The 21345-nt window shown below is 44.9% G+C and overlaps 1 protein-coding gene across 3 annotated transcripts in view; it reads right to left on the minus strand.

The window, feature by feature from the left end:
• GRAMD4 (GRAM domain containing 4) overlaps positions 1 to 21345 on the minus strand; it is a 226276-nt gene that overhangs the window by 68965 nt on the left and 135966 nt on the right. For all 3 annotated transcript variants that reach the window (XM_069764984.1, XM_069764983.1, XM_069764985.1), the window contains 4 exons: positions 19541 to 19676; positions 18730 to 18755; positions 17970 to 18061; positions 17677 to 17768 (listed from right to left, as the gene is read on the minus strand). In XM_069764984.1, the coding sequence (XP_069621085.1) occupies positions 17677 to 17768; positions 17970 to 18061; positions 18730 to 18755; positions 19541 to 19676 (346 nt within the window). The remainder of the gene's footprint in view (positions 1 to 17676; positions 17769 to 17969; positions 18062 to 18729; positions 18756 to 19540; positions 19677 to 21345) is intronic.

Below are 21345 nucleotides of genomic sequence, written 5' to 3' on the forward strand. Positions count from 1 at the left end.
ACCATTTACTGGTAACAGGAGCCAGTCAGCTGATTTATGCTGCCCAAACCACAGGCCGCATGAATAAAAAAAGCGGCTACTGTATTAAAAACGTCTCTGAACTATTGTGAATCGCTGCTGTGTTTAGGAAGAACACAAAGTGCAGCCATGGATGAGGTGACTAGTCCAGGAATCAGGCCCCTGCCGGCTCCTCCCGGATGCTCTGCTACACCGACAGGTCTGTCCATACTTGTGTGTATGGGGAGAAACCCGTCAGGCTACATGGGGGACGCCGGCAGGACCCGACTCGGACTAGTCACCTCTGCCATGGCCGTGCGTCTAGCTAGGGTCGCTCTAAAACACAGCATGGTTTCAGAGCAAAGTGCCGATGTTTGTAATGCTGAAGGCGGCCGTGGATCCATGTTGCACGTGATTTGGGCAGAATGAATGATGTGACTGGTTCCCACGTCTCTCTATACAAAGACCGCACAAACAAAGCTCTAAAGAAAACAAAACAGATGAAAATATTTAAAATAGCAGAAAAATCAGAACAATGAAGATCATCAGGCAAATAAATGCACAGTTAAAACAAAATATATAGCACATATAATACCAACAAGGGACTACACATTTATTTCTATAGTCACTACAGGGAGATGCTATTTGGATAAGGTTGTACATACTGCACAGCACATAATATCTTCTGTACAGAAAGGAGACGTTGAAGGGAATTAATCCGTGGCATCAACCCTCCTAAGCCATCAATATGGGCATGTAGGCCATAGGAAGCTGAATACAATGATACCTTAATATCTGCAATCCCATGTCTTATTACAGAGAAATTCACATTTTTCTTAATATTTAAATGAGCTGTTAAGACTAGGGTTGAGCGAAACGGGTCGAACATTTTCAAAAGTCGCCGACTTTTGGCGAAGTCGAGTTTCATGAAACCCGATCCGACCCCTGTGCGTTGTCGGCCATGCGGTACGCGACTTTCGCGCCAAAGTCGCGTTTCAATGACGTGAAAAGCGCCATTTCTCAGCCAATGAAGGTGAACGCAGAGTGTGGGCAGCGTGATGACATAGGTCCTGGTCCCCACCATCTTAGAGAAGGGCATTGCAGTGATTAGCTTGCTGTCTGCAGCGTCACAGGGGCTATAAAGGGGCGTTCCCGCCGACCGCCATCTTACTGCTGCTGATCTGAGCTTAGGGAGAGGTTGCTGCCGCTTCGTCAGAAGCAGGGATAGCGTTAGGCAGGGTCCATTAACCACCAAACCGCTTGTGCTGTAGCGATTTGCACTGTCCAACACCACCTTTTGTTAGCAGGGACAGTGGAAGCTACATTTTTTTTTTCCTCAGCGCTGTAGCTCATTGGGCTGCCCTAGAAGGCTCCCTGATAGCTGCATTGCTGTGTGTACGCCGCTGTGCAAACCAACTGCTTTTTTCAAAGCACAAATCCTCTTGTTCCTTCCTTTCTGCACAGCTATCTTTTTTGTTTGTCCACACTTTTTTTTATTTCATTTGTGCATCAGTCCACTCCTTATTGCTGCCTGCCATACCTGGCTGAGATTACTGCAGGGAGATAGTAATTGCAGGACACTCCCTGTTTTTTTTTTTTTTTTTTGTGGGAGATTAAGATTGGCATTTCTGCTAGAGTGCCATCCCTGTGTGTGCCATCTCTCACTCAGTGGGCCATAGAAAGCCTATTTATTTTTTGGCTTGATTTGGGTTCAAAAATCTACCTGAAAAAAATCACAACATCAATCAGTGGGAGAAAAATATTGGCCTCTGGGCTTGTGGGCCACTCCTGACTCCTGTGTGTGCCATCTCTCACTCAGTGGGGCATAGAAAGCCTTTTTTTTTTTTGGTTTCTAAATTGTCATTGAAAAAATCATTTTATTTTATTTGGTTTCTAAATTATTCCTGAAAAAATCATTTTATTTTATTTTGTTTATAAAGTCTCCCCGAAAAAAAAAAATAGGTGGGAGATTAATATTGCCCTTTCTGCTTGTGTGCCACTCCTGACTCCTGTGTGTGCCATCTCTCACTCAGTGGGCCATAGAAAGCCTTTTTTTTTTTTTTTTGGTTTCTAAATTGTCCCTGAAAAATCATTTTATTTTATTTGGTTTCTAAATTCTTCCTGAAAAAATCATTTTATTTTATTTTGTTTATAAAGTCTCCCTGAAAAAAAAAAAAAAAAAAAAACCAGTGGGAGATTTATATTAACATTTGTGCTTGAGTGCAGTCCTGCGTGTGTGGCATCTCTGTGATTTGGTGCCACAGAAAACAGAGTGTGTAACATTGTGCCTGATTTTCCTTGTGGTCTCACCAACCTGTAAAGGGATATTGAAATCAAACTGAAGTTATAGCTCACCGTGTAAGTTGTTTGACAGCAACAAATAAAGTTACTTTGGTTAAGTTTTTAAAACAATGAGGAAGTCTGGTGCAAGAGGTCGTGGCCGTGGGCGTTCATTGTCAGCTGGTAATGATGGTAGTGGTAGTGGAGCATCAGGTGGTCGTGGGAAAAAAATATTCCACCTAAGTCTGGAGCTGTGGAGCCAGGTTCGTCGTCTGGCTACACAAGGCCTCGAACGCTCTCTTTTCTGGGAGTAGGAAAACCGCTTTTAAAGCCGGAGCAGCAACAGCAAGTTTTGGCTTACCTTGCAGACTCAGCCTCTAGCTCTTTTGCCTCCTCTTCTGAAACTGGTAAAAGTAAAAGCAGCGCGTCGTTTGTGGATGTTCACGGTCAGGGACAAGTCGCTTCCTTGTCCTCTTCAGCAAAAACAACAAGAGAGAAGGATGCAGCAGGCGACACAACGGGTTACTCCATGGAGCTCTTTACACATACCGTCCCTGGCTTAGGCTACGTTCACATTAGCGTTCCGCTAATGTGCGTCGCTGTTGCGTCGGTGACGCAGCGGCGACGCGCCCCTATGTTTAACATGGGGGACGCGTGCGTTTTTTTTGTTGCGTTTTCCGGCACGTGCGTCGTTTTCGGACGCAAGAAAATGCAACAAGTTGCATTTTTTGTGCGTCCGATTTTCGTCAAAAAACGACGCACGCGTCGCAAAACGCAGCGTTTTTGCGTGCGTTTGCGCGCGCTTTTTGGTGCGTCGTGCGTTGCGTCGCCGACGCACCGGCGCGCAACGCTAATGTGAACGTAGCCTTAGAAAGTGAAACAGTTAACAGGCCATGCCCATTACAAGTAGATTCTGACATGGAGTGCACTGATGCACAGCCACAGCCAGACTACTATGCTGGTCCTTTGACTCAGACCACAACATTGCCCTCTCAGGGTACTGATCCACAATCAGACCCTGATGAGACTATGTTGCCCCATCACGAACGCTATACCACCGACCGACACGGTGACACAGACGAAGTTGCACACGAGGTAGAAGAGGAGGTAATAGATGACCCTGTTGTTGACCCCGATTGGCAGCCATTGGGGGAACAGGGTGCAGGCGGCAGTAGTTCTGAAGCGGAGGAGGAGGGGCCGCAGCAGGCATCAACATCGCAACAGGTTCCATCTGCCGTGCCCGTATCTGGCCCAAAACGCGTGGCAAAGCAAAAAACTGTTGGAGGACAGCGTGTCCATCCGGTTAAAGCTCAGTCTGCAATTCCTGAAAAGGGATCCGATGCTAGGAAGAGTGCAGTCTGGCATTTTTTTAAACAACATCCAATTGATCAGCGCAAAGTCATCTGTCAAAAATGTTCAACTAGCTTAAGCAGAGGTCAGAATCTGAAAAGTCTCAATACAAGTTGCATGCATAGACATTTAACCACCATGCATTTGCAAGCCTGGACTAACTACCAAACATCCCTTAAGGTTGTAGCACCCTCGGCCAATGAAGCTAGTCAGCAACGCAACATCCCTTCCGTCACTGTAAGGCCACTATTTTCCGCACCACCGGCAGTATCTGTGCAGGTTTCTTTGCCAGCCCAAAGCAGTCAGGGTCAGGGAATCACCAGTTTTGTAGGAGGAAATACTGCATCTAGGGCACCGGCGGAAACAAAACCGTCTCCAACAGTCTCTCAGTCTGCCATGGCCACCGGCACACCCGCTAGATCCACGATCTCCAGCTCTCCAGTCCAGCTCACCCTACATGAGACTCTGGTGAGAAAAAGGAAGTACTTATCCTCGCATCCGCGTACACAGGGTTTGAACGCCCACATAGCTAGACTAATCTCGTTAGAGATGATGCCCTACCGGTTAGTTGAAAGCGAAGCTTTCAAAGCCCTGATGGAGTACGCTGAACCATGCTACGAGCTACCCAGTCGACACTTTTTTTCCAGAAAAGCCATCCCAGCCCTGCACCAGCATGTTAAACAGCGCATCGTCCATGCACTCAGGCAATCTGTGAGTACAAAGGTGCACCTGACTACAGATGAATGGACCAGTAGGCATGGCCAGGGACGTTACGTGTCCATCACGGCACACTGGGTGAATGTGGTGGATGCAGGGTCCACAGGGGACATCAATTTCGGGATAGTTGTGCCTAGCCCACGGTCTAGGAAACAGTTGGCTGTAGGCGTTCGCACCCCCTCCTCCTCATCCTCCTGCAGAAGCGAGAGCTCTTCCACTGACCGCAGTCGCCAAACCACTACATCGTCAGCTGTCACTGTTGCACACCAGTTGTCCCATTATGGGGCAGCTACTGGCAAGCGTCAGCAGGCTGTATTGGCTATGAAGTGTTTGGGCGACAACAGACACACCACGGAAGTTCTGTCCGAGTTCTTGCAGGAAGAAACGCAGTCGTGGCTGGGCACAGTAGATCTTGAGGCAGGCAAGGTAGTGAGTGATAATGGAAGGAATTTCATGGCTGCCATCTCCCTTTCCCAACTGAAACACATTCCTTGCCTGGCTCACACCTTAAACCTGGTGGTGCAGTGCTTATTGAAAACTTATCCTGGTTTCTCCGACCTGCTCCTCAAAGTGCGTGGACTTTGCTCACATATCCGCCGTTCGCCTGTACACTCCAGCCGTATGCAGACCTATCAGCGGTCTTTGAACCTTCCCCAGCATCGCCTAATCATAGACGTTGCAACAAGGTGGAACTCAACACTGCACATGCTTCAGAGACTGTGCCAACAGAGGCGGGCTGTTATGTTTTTGTGGGAGGATACACATACACGGGCAGGCAGTAGGATGGCAGACATGGAGTTGTCGGGTGTGCAGTGGTCAAAGATACAAGACATGTGTCAAGTCCTTCAGTGTTTTGAGGAATGCACACGGCTGGTTAGTGCAGACAACGCCATAATAAGCATGAGCATCCCCCTAATGCGTCTGCTGATGCAAAGTTTGACGCACATAAAGGATCAGGCGTCTGCACCAGAGGAAGAGGAAAGCCTTGATGACAGTCAGCCATTGTCTGGTCAGGGCAGTGTACAGGATGAGGTAGCGGGCGAAGAGGAGGTGGAGGACGAGGAGGATGATGGGTATGAGTATATTTTTAATGATGAAGCTTTCCCGGGGGCACTGGAAATTGGTGCCGTGGCAAGGCCGGGTTCTGGTTTTTTGAGGGACACAAGTGACGTAGATTTGCCTGCAACTGCACCTCAACCAAGCACAACCGCAGATTTGACAACTGGAACTTTGGCCCACATGGCGGATTATGCCTTGCGTATCCTCAAAAGGGACACACGCATTACTAAAATGATGAACGATGACGATTACTGGTTGGCCTGCCTCCTTGATCCTCGCTATAAAGGCAAATTGCAAAATATTATGCCACATGAGAACTTGGAACTAATATTAGCAACAAAACAATCAACTCTTGTTGACCGTTTGCTTCAGGCATTCCCAGCACACAGCGCCCGTGATCGTTCTCACACGAGCTCCAGGGGGCAGGCTCCAGGGGGCAGCAGACCAGGAGTGTTAGGGGTGCACACATCAGAAGTGGCGTTGGACAGAGGGGTTTTCTGACCAGGTTGTGGAGTGATTTTGCTATGACCGCAGACAGGACAGGTACTGCTGCATCAATTGAAAGTGACAGGAGACAACATTTGTCCAGTATGGTTACAAACTATTTTTCACCCCTTATCGATGTTCTCCCTCAACCGTCATTCCCATATGATTACTGGGCATCAAAATTAGACACCTGGCCAGAATTGGCTGAATATGCATTGCAGGAGCTTGCTTGCCCGGCAGCTAGTGTCCTATCAGAAAGAGTATTCAGTGCTGCAGGTTCAATATTAACCGAAAAAAGGACTCGTCTGGCTACACAAAATGTTGATGATCTAACATTCATTAAAATGAACCAGAACTGGATTTCGAATTCTTTTGCCCCACCTTGCCCGGGCGACACCTAGCTTTCCTATGAAAAGCTCTTGCCTGTGGACTACTGTGAATGACTTTTCATATGTCTTAATTTGCAGCAGCTGATTGTCCAGCATACGACATGTTTACACCTCCCTAAATGGCCAAACTCCCCACACGGGGCCGTGGTATCGCGACTTGGCGCAAGCACCCGTGAGAGTGCTGTTTGTCTGAAGAGGTGGGTGTGCCCGATTTTGGTCGACAGCACTGCCACTGGGTCCCTCATAGTACAATAAACTGTCTCTGGCGGTGGTGGTGCGCACCCAACGTCAGACACTGTTGTAACATGAGGGGCCCTGGGCCTGTACCGCCGTCCACAAGAGAGTTCACCCACCCCCAGGTCAAACATTGCTCTGCCACTTCCACAATTATCTCTCACACTTCCACCAATGTTTAGACTATGCGCTGACATCCTTCCATTCCTGCCACTGACAATACCATTGTGTTGACATGTATAATGGTACTTAACATAGTCCGGGGCAGTGTCCTCTATTTACCAAAGTAAAAACTTTGCGCCAAATTAGTAGGTCAGAAACAACGCAGAGGATCCCACCCCTGTACCTAAAGATTGCACCCTTTAGTGTTTTCGCTGGATTTTAATGTGAGACATTCACATTTATGTATTGTTTTGGACTACTAACTGGCAGACACTCATTACAATCATCCTCCGCTGACCAGGCCACTGCTGGCCGTGTTCACCTGGAACCAATTTAAAATTGCCTACAGCCATATGTTATTATGTTAGGCCTTTGATGCCTGTCTGCGGTCACTCCTTCCACTAGGCCTCCACTGACCACACCACTGCTGCCCGTGTTCCCCTGGAACCAATTTAAAATTGCCTACAGCCAGCCCAATTTTTTTATGTTATGCCTTCGAAGCTTGTCTGCGGTCCGTTCTTTCAACTACTACTACACTGACCAGGCCACTGCTGCCCGTGTTCCCCTGGAACCAATTTAAAATTGCCTACAGCCATCTGTTATTATGTTAGGCCTTCAATGCCTGTCTGCGGTCACTCCTTCCACTAGGCCTCCACTGACCAGACCACTGCTGCCCATGTTCCATAGTTACATAGTTACATAGTTATTAAGGTTGAAGGAAGACTATATGTCCATCTAGTTCAACCCATAGCCTAACCTAACATGCCCTAACATGTTGATCCAGAGGAAGGCAAAAAAAACCCATGTGGCAAAGAGTAAGCTCCACATTGGGGAAAAAAATTCCTTCCCGACTCCACATACGGCAATCAAACTAGTTCCCTGGATCAACGCCCTATCAAGGAATCTAGTGTATATACCCTGTAACATTATACTTTTCCAGAAAGGTATCCAGTCCCCTCTTAAATTTAAGTAATGAATCACTCATTACAACATCATACGGCAGAGAGTTCCATAGTCTCACTGCTCTTACAGTAAAGAATCCGCGTCTGTTATTATGCTTAAACCTTTTTTCCTCCAACCGCAGAGGATGCCCCCTTGTCCCTGTTTCAGGTCTATGATTAAAAAGATCATCAGAAAGGTCTTTGTACTGTCCCCTCATATATTTATACATTAACATAAGATCACCTCTTAGCCTTCGTTTTTCCAAACTAAATAGCCCCAAGTGTAATAACCTATCTTGGTATTGCAGACCCCCCAGTCCTCTAATAACCTTGGTCGCGCTTCTCTGCACCCGCTCCAGTTCAGCTATGTCTTTCTTAAACACCGGAGACCAGAACTGTGCACAGTATTCTAAGTGTGGTCGAACTAGTGACTTGTATAGAGGTAAAATTATATTCTCCTCATGCGCATCTATGCCTCTTTTAATGCATCCCATTATTTTATTTGCCTTTGTAGCAGCTGCCTGACACTGGCCACTGAATTTAAGTTTGTCATCCACCCATACACCCAGGTCTTTTTCATTGACGGTTTTGCCCAGAGTTTTAGAATTAAGCACATAATTATACATCTTATTACTTCTACCCAAGTGCATGACCTTACATTTATCCCCATTAAAGCTCATTTGCCATTTATCAGCCCAAGCTTCTAGTTTACATAAATCATCCTGTAATATAAAATTGTCCTCCTCTGTACTGATTACCCTGCAGAGTTTAGTGTCATCTGCAAATATTGAAATTCTACTCTGAATGCCCCCTACAAGGTCATTAATAAATATGTTAAAAAGAAGAGGGCCCAATACTGACCCCTGTGGTACCCCACTGCTAACCGCTACCCAGTCCGAGTGTGCTCCATTAATAACCACCCTTTGTTTCCTATCCCTGAGCCAGCTCTCAACCCACTTGCACATATTTTCCCCTATCCCCATTATTCTCATTTTATGTATCAACCTTTTGTGTGGCACCGTATCAAAAGCTTTTGAAAAGTCCATATACACTACATCCACTGGGTTCCCTTGGTCCAATCCGGAACTTACCTCTTCATAGAAACTGATCAAATTAGTCTGACATGAACGGTCCCTAGTAAACCCGTGCTGATACTGGGTCCTGAGGTTATTCCTCTTCAGATACTCCAGTATAGCGTCCCTTAGAATGCCCTCCAGGATTTTACCCACAGTAGAGGTTAAGCTTACTGGCCTATAATTTCCGAGTTCAGTTTTTGTTCCCTTTTTGAATATTGGCACCACATTTGCTATACGCCAGTCCTGTGGCACAGACCCTGTTATTATGGAGTCTTTAAAGATTAAAAATAATGGTCTATCAATGACTGTACTTAATTCCTGCAGTACTCGAGGGTGTATCCCATCCGGGCCCGGAGATTTGTCAATTTTAGTGATTTTTAGACGCCGCTGCACTTCCTGCTGGGTTAAGCAGGTGACATTTAATTGGGAATTTTTATCACTAGACATTTTGTCTGCCATGGGATTTTATTGTGTAAATACTGATGAAAAAAAGTCATTTAGCATATTGGCTTTTTCCTCATCCTCATCCACCATCTCACCCAGACTATTTTTAAGGGGGCCAACACTATCATTTTTTAGTTTCTTACTATTTATGTAGTTAAAGAATATTTTAGGATTATTTTTACTCTCTCTGGCAATGAGTCTCTCTGTCTCAATCTTTGCTGCCTTGATTTGCTTTTTACAGAATTTATTTAAATTTTCTGTATTTATTTAATGCCTCCTCACTACCTACTTCCTTTAATTCTCTAAATGCTTTCTTTTTGTCCCTTATTGCGCCCCTTACAGCTCTATTTAGCCATATTGGTTTCCTCCTATTTCTCGTATGTTTATTCCCATACGGTATATACTGTGCACAGGTCCTATCCAGGATGCTAATAAACGTCTCCCATTTTCTTTGTGTATTTTTGTGTCTCAGGATATCGTCCCAGTTAATTGCACCAAGATCCTCTCTCATCCGTTGGAAATTTGCCCTCCTGAAGTTTAGTGTCCTTGTAACCCCTCTACTACACATCTTTTTAAAGGATACATGAAAACTTATTATTTTGTGATCGCTATTTCCCAAGTGACCCCCAACCCTTATATTTGATATGCGGTCTGGCCTGTTGGTTAATATTAGGTCTAGCAGTGCCCCCCTTCTTGTTGGGTCCTGAACCAGTTGTGAAAGGTAATTGTCTCTCATAATTGTCAAAAACCGATTACCTTTGCTGGAACTGCAGGTTTCTGTTCCCCAATCTATTTCAGGGTAGTTGAAGTCCCCCATAATAATGACTTCTCCTTGAGTCGCAGCTTCATCTATTTGCTTTACGAGGATATTCTCCATTGCTTCCATTATTTTTGGAGATTTATAACAAACCCCTATCAGTAATTTATTTTTTCCCCCTCCCCTTATCTCCACCCACAGGGATTCTACATTTTCATTAAATTCACCTATATTATCGCGCAGGATGGGTTTTAAGGATGATTTTACATATAGACACACCCCTCCCCCTCGCTTATCTGTACGGTCATTTCTGAACAGGCTATAGCCCTGCAAGTTAACAGCCCAGTCATGGCTCTCATCCAGCCACGTTTCAGATATCCCCACCATGTCATAATTATGCTCCAATAACATTAGTTCTAATTCGTCCATTTTGTTGGCGAGGCTTCTGGCATTAGTATACATGCACTTTATGTTCCTCTCTGTACTTCTATTTCTTAAATTATTAACTGTTCTGACCCCACCCCCCATGCCACCGCCACCCCCAACTTCCTTATTTGTGCCCAGGTCTCTGTCTGCACTATCTTCCCCTCCTATAAAATGAATACCCTCCCCCCCAATTCCTAGTTTAAACACTACTCCAACCTTCTAGCCATTCTCTCCCCCAGCACAGCTGCACCCTCCCCATTGAGGTGCAGCCCGTCCCTAGCGTAGAGCCTGTAGCCAACTGAGAAGTCGGCCCAGTTCTGCAGAAACCCAAACCCCTCTTTCCTACACCAATTCTTGAGCCACTTATTAACCTCCCTAATCTCCCGTTGCCTCTCTGGCGTGGCACGTGGTACCGGCAGTATTTCGGAAAATACCACGTTGGAGGTCCTTGCTTTCAGCTTGCAGCCTAATTCCCTGAAATCATCTTTAAGGACCTTCCACCTACCTCTAACTTTGTCATTAGTGCCAATGTGCACCATGACCGCTGGGTCCTCACCAGCCCTTCCCAATAATCTGTCCACCCGATCAGCGATGTGTCGGACTCGAGCGCCAGGTAGGCAGCACACCGTTCGACGATCCCTGTCTTTGTAACAGATTGCCCTATCTGTTCCCCTAATAATTGAGTCGCCCACTACCAGCACCTGTCTGGCCTGCCCTGCTATCCTATTTCCCTCCTTACTGGAGCAGTCACTCCTCCGGCTTTCAGAGGACATGCCTGGCTGCAGCAGTGCTACCCCTGTACTGGCAGCCCCCTCATCTGCCAACTTAGCAAACTTATTGGGGTGTTCCAGATCAGGACTAGCCTCCCTGGCACTCTTCCCTCTACCCCGCTTCCTAACTGTCACCCAGCTTGCTACTTCATTGTCCTGCAGCTCCATCCCACCATCCCCCCCCCTCATCTGTCCCATTGAGCGTCTGCTCCGTGAGCAGAAGACTCCTCTCCATATTGTCTATGGATCTCAGTGTTGCCAGCTGCACATTTAGAGTCAGAATCTGGGTTTCCAAAAGCACAACGTGCTCACATCTTGCACAGCAGTATGCACCCTCGATCGGCTGCTCAAGGACTGCATACATGTGGCAAGATGTGCACTGGATGGCATTAACAAGAGTGGAGCACATTTCCTAATGGGGATTGCACCAGACAGAACAGTTCAATAAAAAAATAAATAAAAATAAATACAAAGTATTAATAAAAATCAGACAGTAATTCAGTAATTCCTCCCTTGGAAACTCCCTGACTCCAAAGTCACTGAATCACAAGTCACACTTACCGCCGTCCACACTTACGCTCAGGCCACACTCAGCTCGCTCACACTCGCTCTGCTGAAGATTTATAGATTTTTTTTTTCTAGTTCCCCTCAACAGCAATCAACCTTGCTGTTCAAATGCACTTCCCTGGAACCAATTTAAAATTGCCTACAGCCAGCCCAATTTTTTTATGTTAGGCCTTCGAAGCCTGTCTGCGGTCCGTTCTTTCAACTACTACTACACTGACCAGGCCACTGCTGCCCGTGTTCCCCTGGAACCAATTTAAAATTGCCTACAGCCATCTGTTATTATGTTAGGCCTTCGATGCCTGTCTGCGGTCACTCCTTCCACTAGGCCTCCACTGACCAGACCACTGCTGCCCGTGTACCCCTGGAACCAATTTAAAATTGCCTACAGCCAGCCCAATTATTTTATGTTAGGCCTTCGAAGCCTGTCTGCGGTCCGTTCTTTCTACTACTACTACACTGACCAGGCCACTGCTGCCCGTGTTCCCCTGGAACCAATTATAAAGTGCCTACAGCCCAATTTTTTTATGTTAGGCCTTCGAAGCCTGTCTGCGGTCCTTCCTTCCAATAGTTCTCCACTGACCAGACCAATGCTGGCCGTGTACCCCTGGAACCCAGCTGAAAGTGCATGGAGCCTCCTTTTTTTCTTTGTTTTATATTTAGAAAGCCCAGATGAACTACACTGTACCACGGTTCAAGCTACCCAGTCGACATTTCTTTTGCGAGAAAAGCCATCCCAGCCCTCCAGCGGCATGAAAAAGTCTGCATTGTCATAGCACTCAGGCAATCAAACAGTAGCACCTGACAAGACACGCATGGACCAGTAGGCATGTCCACAAAAAGTTACGTGTCCATTACGGCGCACTGGGTTAATGTGCTGGATGCATGGTCCACAGGGGACAGTCTACAAAGTCTGTCTGCAGTCCCTAATTCAAATTTTCCTCCGCTGACCACACCACTGCTGCCCGTGGACCCCTGGAACCAATTTTAAAGTGTCTACAGCCTAATTTTGTTATGTTAGGCCTACTACGCCTGTCTGCGGTCCCTCCTTCCAATACTCGTCCACTGACCAGACCACTGCTGCCCGTGGACCCCTGGAACCTATTTTTAATTGCATAGAGCATCCTTATTTTAATAGTAGGCGTACAAAGTCTGTCTGCGGTCCACTATTGAAATTGTCCTCCACTGCCCAGAGCAATGCTGCCTGTGTACCCCTGTAACTTTTTTAAGCTGCAGTGAGCCACATTTTTGGTTTAAGGCCTACTACCTGTGTCTGTCTGCGCCACTCAATTCAGCTGTGTTCCTTTGAAAAAAGCTGAGCGTCAATAGTCTTGTTTTCAGCCTCTAGGAATTTTAAAACTGCATTGGGGGTACAACTTTGGTAGGGCCTACTAACGGTGTCTGCCGCCCCAAGGTGTGCCCCAGGTTTCGTCCACACTGCTTCGGTCTTCCGACTCTCGTTTAGTAGTTGTAGAAAACTACACTGCATTAGGCCTACAAATTGGGTATGGGGTGTAGAGAGATGGTGTGTTCCACTCCAAGGTGTTCCCCAGGTTTCCTCTCCATTGCTTCGATCTTCATGCTCTCGTTTAGTAGTTGTTGGAAACTACACTGCATTAGGCCTACAAAATGGGTATGGGGTGTAGAGAGATGGTGTGTTCCACTCCAAGGTGTTCCCAAGGTTTCCTCTCCATTGCTTCGATCTTCATGCTCTCGTTTAGTAGTTGTTGGAAACTACGCTGCATTAGGCTTACAAATTGGGTATGGGGTGTAGAGAGATGGTGTGTTACACTCCAAGGTTTTCTCCAGGTTGCCTTTCCTGAGCTTCTATCTTCTGGCTCTCGTTTAGTAGTTGTTGGGAACTACACTGCATTAGGCCTACAAAATGGGTATGGGGTGTAGAGAGATGGTGTGTTGCACTCCAAGGTGTTCCCCAGGTTTCCTCTCCATTGCTTCGATCTTCATGCTCTCGTTAAGTAGTTGTTGGAAACTACACTGCATTTGGCCTACAAAATGGGTATGGGGTGTAGAGAGATGGTGTGTTCCACTCCAAGGTGTTCTCCAGGTTGCCTTTCCTGAGCTTCTATCTTCAGGCTCTTGTTAAATAGTGGTTAAATGGAACAACTTCATTTGGCGTACTAGTTGGTTTGGGGAATACTAACAGTGTCTGCCGCTCCTTGCTGTTCTCCTGGTTTCCTGTCCTGAAATTCCATTTTCAGGCTCTCGTTAAGTAGTTGTTAATGTTAGACTGCATTTGGCCTACTAGTTGGGTTGGGGCCTACTATCGGTGTCTGCCACTCCTTGCTGTTCTCCTCCACTGAACAAAGCTGTGCCGCCTGTTTACTACGGTTGCCAATTTTGAACTGCATTTCGACTACTTACTGATTTGGGCCTACTCTCTGTGTCAGCCTCTCATTCCAGTTGTCCTCCACTGCAATGCCCCCTGGTTAGTCCTGTGTTACCAATTTTGAACTGCATTTAGCCCACTTTATTCTTTGGGCCTATATCTGTGTTTCCTCCTCATCCTGCCCATTGCCCAGCCAGTGATAGATGAGTCTGCTGGTACATTGACCCATAACGCAACATTCCCCGTGCACGCTACACAGCAAGATTGTGACCCTGCTGAAAGTCAGGTTCCTCTTCCCGCATACCATACCACCTTACACGGGGACAAAGAGGAAGGTGCAGATGAAAGTGCAGGTTCCTTCATCAGGTGGGGGGAGGAATACTAGTTGACGACGTCACTGGCACAGGGCCTCTCATAGTACGCAAAAGTGTTGCTGCCGGTGGGAGGCGCCCCCGCAGTGCAAACACACCGCTGTACTTTGAGGGGCCCTGTGCCAGTGCCAATGCCAACTAGTGGGCCCCCCCTGCTTGCTCAGGATCACAGCACTTGCAAAGTTTAAATACTTACCTCTCCCTGCTCCACTGCCGTGACGTGTTCCAGATTTCCTGGGCCCACTAATTACTTGAACCAGCCCTACCCCCCACAACTTTAGCCAAATGACCCCCAATTTCAAATGCCTTCCAATTATTATAAGGTAAATTACGATTGACAAGCTTCAGTAACAAGAATGGATGTTTTTGCCATTAAAATGGGCAGTGTAGATGTTTTCCTGGCCTCCACTCACTGCCGACTATGCTCCCTCATTGACTTGGATTGGGTTTCGTGTTTCGGGCGATACCCGACTTTTCGCGATAATCGGCCGATTCCACTCGACTCAACTTCTAAGATAGTCGACTCCAAAAAGGTCAAGGTCGCTCAACCCTAGTTAAGACCTAAGGGCCAGACATAGATCTCCCAGAGAATCTGCCTCCATTAATTGTTTTAAATAATAGAGGGCATTACCAGTGCGAGACATGTAGATCGGGTCGGGAAGCAGACAGTCAGTCATTACATGTCTCACACTGGTAACTCCCCTTTTTATTTAAAATAAGCTCTGGAAGCAGATTCTCGGACAGATCTGTGTCTGACCAATATATTTTAGCAGCTCATTCACATATTAAGAAAAATGTGGATTTCTCTGGAATAAGGCATCTGATCGCAAATAGAAATATATAACTTTATTCATTATTACCTGCTGACCATTGCATGCCTAAACAGCAGTAAGAGTGACATGGAGGGCCTGAGAGCGCCAGGTTTAAAAAATGGCTAAAAATGGTCTTAGAAAATATGTACATGTTATTATGGGCATTTTTATAAGTAGGTATTAGACAATATCCCATTATTGCCCTTCAAAAATCCTCTTTCTGAAGGCAGATGCCCCACAGGAAAACATTTTAAAGAGAACCTGACAGTAATCGTAGCCATTACTTAGTATGCACCTTTTCCTACATTATTTTAAGCCCCTTTTTGCTGCCCAGCAATTGCTAAATAAATGTACAATTAAATCTTGCACAGTAGAGGGCAGCTGTGGGGTTCCCTTTAAACACAGCTGACTTAATTCCAGACAGCCCCTGATCGGTTGGCTAAAACTATGGCTTGGGATTTTCACTAACAGACATTAACGTCATCTTTAGGTGCGTGTAGAAGATTAGATTCCTGGGGTGATTGAAAGATTGTACGGGTATATACAAGCACTATGCCAGTAACATTTGTTTTGCACAGGTAGTGACATTAAGGAGGTGTATATCTGACCATCAATATACAAAACTGATACCTATATGATAGAAAACACATTATATACACGGAGGTGTAGCAGAATGGGAATGGCAGGGTACAGAAACCGCACGGAACGGCACAGCGCGCTATGCTTTTCCTGTTACGTCAGCTGTATAGGTGGCCAATGCTACATCTGTACACATACACAGATTTAGCAGGTACATGCTTTACACATCTAACGGAATACTGGTTTTTCTTGACTTCGAGACATTTTCATCTAAAGGATTGCAGAGCAAATGCTTAAAATGTTACGTTCATTAATACGTATTATTAAAATGTTTTGTAAAGACTATATTTCATCTTTTTTAAGCTTTAATTGCATTTTTTTTACATATTTTAGTCACACTTACAGGTGGAACATGTAGAATTTCAATTACTCAGACATCAATTTTAAATTACAAGTGTGAATATACAGAATAATTCTCTGGTTTCTAAAGTCAGTTTGTGAAATGTCCTTACTTGTTCATGTCCAATGCAAATCTGGCAAAGTAGTGGGGGTCATAAAAATCCATATTAAATTAAATGAGGCTTAGCTTGTATTCTAGTGATTTAAATCTCTACTTATTGTGGGATTAGTATTCCTGAGGGTGGTCCTTCTCAGTGCTTGTATAACTGTATGCAGAAATGGCTAGATTAAAGCTGTTTCCACAAAGCAATACAACCAATTCGACCAGTGACTTCTCTAAACCCTGCAGTGTATGGATGGGCCAGAATGTGCATCATGATGGGTTTCTTCTAAAGCACCACTCCAGCGCTATGTTATCAGCATTGGAGTGGTGCTACTAACCTACTGGCCATAATCTTGCATCTTCACCTTCTAGTTGCGTCGCTACGGTCCCACAGCCCCATCTTGTGACCGCAAATTTTGTGTGTCAGGAAGTCAGAGTTAACAGTGTCTAGTGCTCAGTGCATTAAAAAGTAACCTTTGACTCACTCCAGCAAACACTGGGGTGACATGCCAGGTCACAAACTGCTGGAGATCAATGGGAGCGGTGATGATAGAAGGTTAAGCCGGTGGCAGATAAGGATAACACTATTAGCAGCGACCTTTGATTAGAAGCACCACTCCAGCGGTGAAAACAGAACGAAACGCTGGAGTGGTGCTCTGAAGAAAATTCTGACTGCCTGCAATCACCACTAGAGACAGTAATTTGTACATTGTCCAAAGGAAACTGGTCATATGAAAAAGTGAACATGGAGCGATGGTTGTCAATCACTGACTAGGACCGCCCCCACTGGACTCAAATGGATAAAATACAAGTTACACTGAATCTTTTCCCACAACCTTATACATCATTCTGCTCATCGTCTCCTTCTCTATGCTGGTCACAAAGACAAAGCACAATGTGACAGATATGACGGGGTCCCTTTAATTAATGAGTTCTATAGAGCATGCCTCTAGCAAAGGCCAACGACAGCCATCATTTTATCATGTGTTTATGGACATGGAAATTTAGTACAGTTTTATGTACTAAAAACTGTTATTATGCCGTGGACTGCTCATAACTGTGCACTGGGAAACAGAGCAATGTGCACATTCAGGTAGCCTCTAATAATGGTCGTCACTGCAATCGGAACAAATTCATTACATCCCTGATAAAAAGGCTTAGACCGGTCTACTGTTCAAGAGACCTCCATCTCTCAGCTTTTGTTTTCATGGTTTTTTTTATTTATTAATTTTTTTTTTAAGTTTTAGTTACCGAAATGAACATTCGTCAGGACAAAAGGAACAAGAAAAAAAAAAAGAGCATAGTTTGTAAACTGCAGTAAAAGCTGTGCTAAAGCCAGGAGTTTCATATATACCAACCTCTAATTGGCATAACAGCTAGTAAATAGTAGGAAGGAATGGGGAAAAACCTTACCTGGCAATGAGGTAATTTAGCGACAACCTCAAAATAGCTAAGAATAAAAACATAGGGATGGCCCAGCCATGCCATACAGCATTCATGTACATCTGAAAAATGGAAACAAATAAATTAGTATTACACAATTGTGTAACCTAAACGTACTATTAGCAGCAGCTATCTACTAATACAAAGACTACGCAAGTGTGCTTCAGAAAAAGGCGACATATTTAGCTTATGCCGGAAACATTGAAATACTAAAAACCATATAAAAATATGCAAGGATTTTAAAATAAAGAGCAACTACTTACAATAAAGGCAATTGCAGACGTATAAACAGAATGCCAGTCTGATAAGGCAGAAAGGTTCTTCACAAAATTTGTAACAGGTTTGGCACCTCTCTCTAATAGGAAGAAATGCTTCTGTTAATAAAACAAAAGGACGTTCTGGCATCCCACTGTCAATAGCAAACATATTTTTTTTCTTTTTTCCTATGGCCATATTTAAAGGTCTGCCATTTCATATGGGTTGACCTGGATAAGGCAGCTCTCGGAAACACACCATGCCTCTGGTCAGGAGAGGACACACATAGAAGGGGGCTCTCATGCAAGAACAGTATATGGGCGTTTGCGGTCTGATCGCTCATTATAATTAACATTGCTACAAGTAGCCCCTCTTACTGCTCTGGAGGTGGAAATGGGCGGCTGTCCAGATTGCACAGATGGTATGTCTACCCCTGCTCTGGCTGTAAGCAACAGAATATGTAGATTCCAGACAAATCGGACCCCACTAAGATGTTACACCCTCTTAACATATCGCATTCCAGTTTATATTTTGTTTGGAATATGTAAGAGGAATTGGGAAATGAAAAGTTCAATACAAGCAATCTCCGGCTAGTTAGACAAAATGTCGCCAAGCCTTGTAATTCGATTTCATAGGTTCTCAAGCTGTATAATCAAATCACAGTTCTAAATTTTGATGTAATGATTTACAGCACTGGTCAAACGAGTGGCAATCTTCTTATTAGAAAACCCATCACAACATATGCCAGCAAGAATACTTGGTACTTACTTAATCTTCTCATATTTTCAGTCAACCTTAGGGGGGAAAAAATGGTATGAAATCATTATAGAAGGGATTCCCATTGCTCCTTCACCATGAAGGCATTTTCTGCATGTATAAGACTATTATAAACAATTTTACTATAGAGTTTAGTGAACATGTGGTGGCAACGTAAAACTAAAAGGGAAATGGCCAGCTGGCCTAGCCACCACATATATCAACTGCACCCTATTGCTACAGTCTAGCAAGATCCTTCTCATGCTTTAGTGGTAGATCTAAAAATTGGGAAATTAGTTTTAATCTGCTCTCATTTTATGAAAGGGTGAGGACTAATCTGGTGGAGTGTGGATTTCCCCAGACTAATTCTTGTTCCCATCTTGTAAGCATGCGCCCGACGCATGTTTGCCATGATTTATAAGAGTGCTTGATTCTTTCAACACTAGTGTATGCGTGTGATGTATATAGAGATGTGAAATGAAGTCTGGCCCAAACGTATGCCCCAAGTACAGGCATGAGATTTTCAGAGAGCCAATGGCGATTCAGTTCTTACAAATCAAGTCAATGACGCAATGGGGGAGAGGGAGGAAGGATTAGGCCAGGATGGGAGGACACTACCCTGGCCAGACCAGTCCTCACAAATTTGCAAGATTTTACAATTCTAGAGCAATAAAGGATAAGAAAGAGCTTGTTAAAATGTAGAACTGGGGAGCAGTGGAGACATGGTGGTAGTTTAGGGGGGTAGGACAGCAGACATTCCCTTTAATGGAAAAACAGTATCCTTTATCCAACCTCACACTACAGATTGGCAGTGTAAATTTACCTTCGAGCACTCAGCGGCTCTTCTGTTTCAACTGTGTTCTCCTCTGGCTGAAATCGAAAGTCCTCAATATATTCACCGAATCGGTCATAAAACCATTTCTGAACTTTAGAGCAAATAGTTTGCTTTTTGGGTTTATCTTGAAAAGAGAAAAAAATATATGTCATATGAAATAAAATGTTATATGTGAAACAACTTTTACAACTTTTGATTGTCAGAAGTTTTGATTGGTGGGCATCCAGGTGCAGACAACCCCACCACCAATCACCAAACTGAAGGAGCAGAAACCAGCAAGCCGAACACTGCTCTCCTACAACGCTCAAGCTAGGCTCGAAAGTAACCAAAAGAAAAAGTGCAGCAGCAGCATCGGGTATCAGTGGATGTGGTGCCGGCCTGAGAGAACCACAGATCTTAGACAAACAAAAATTTCATCCAACAGTTTAGCATACACTTGAGAAAAATCCTTTGAACTGAAACATTGCATGGGTTGGGGAAAAAAACGGATTGATTTTTGAAGAAATGTGCTGCCGGTCATCCATCTCCAAGGAAAGCAGCGCTCAGCTGAGAACTTCTGCTCTTGTATTAGCTACTGTGTGGATATTACTATATTTCATCAGTGAGCCACATTAGGATACATTACCTAAACTTGGAAATGTGGAAAGCTACTTTGTGTTGGTATATCACATAAAATCCCATTTATATACATTTAAGTTTGTGGGTGTAACATGAAAAAAAAAAAAAGTTATAACGTCAGTCAGCTCCATGCCAGATTCCTCATCAGATTTGGCATCCTCTTAACCTTGGGGGACCAGAGGGACAACTTTCCGAGTAGTGCAGTCTTTAGATTTAACCCCTTTCTGCCAATGGACGTACTATTCCGTCCATGTGGGGTGGGCCCTACTTCCCAAGGACTGAATAGTACGTCCAGCGCGGCCGATCGTGGCCGGGTGTCAGCTGCCTATCGCAGCTGACATCCGGCGCTATGTGCCAGGAGCGGTCACGGACCGCCCCCGGCACACTGCGATCAAACATGATCGTGGTGTGCCGGCGGTACAGGGAAGCATCGCGCAGGGAGGGGGCTCCCTGCGGGCTTCCCTGAGACCCCCGCAGCAACGCGATGTGATCGCGTTGCTGCGAGGGTCTGCTCACCTCCCTCCTTGCTCCAGGCCCGGATCCAAGATGGCCACGGCATCCGGGTCCTGCAGGGAGGGAGGTGGCTTCACAGAGCCTGCTCAGAGCAGGCACTGTGAAGCCTGCAGTGCTCTGAGACAGATCGGTGATCTGAGAGAGTGCTGTGCACACTGTCAGATCACCGATCTGTGATGTCCCCACCTGGGACCAAGTAAAAAAATTTAAAATAAAATTTCCACACGTGAGAAAAAAAAAAAAAATCCTAAATAATGAAAAAAAAATATGTATTATTCCCATAAATTCATTTCTTTAAATAAAAAACAAACAATAAAAGTACACATTTAGTATCGCCGCGTCCGTAACGACCCCACCTATAAAACTATATCACTAGTTAACCCCTTCAGCAAACACCGTAAGAAAAAAAAAATGGGGCAAAAAACAACGCTTTATTATCATACCACCAAACAAAAAGTGGAATAACGCGTGATCAAAAAGACAGATATAAATAAATAACCATGGTACCACTGAAAGCGTCATCCGTTCCCCCAAAAAGAGCCGCCATACAGCATCATTAGCAAAAAAAAAAAAAGTTATAGTCCTCACAATAAAGCGATGCAAAAATAATTATTTTTTCTATAAAATAGTTTTTATCGTATAAAAGCGCCAAAACATAAAAA

The sequence above is a fragment of the Ranitomeya imitator genome, chromosome 4, assembly GCF_032444005.1.
Source record: "Ranitomeya imitator isolate aRanImi1 chromosome 4, aRanImi1.pri, whole genome shotgun sequence".
Taxonomy (NCBI): domain Eukaryota; kingdom Metazoa; phylum Chordata; class Amphibia; order Anura; family Dendrobatidae; genus Ranitomeya; species Ranitomeya imitator.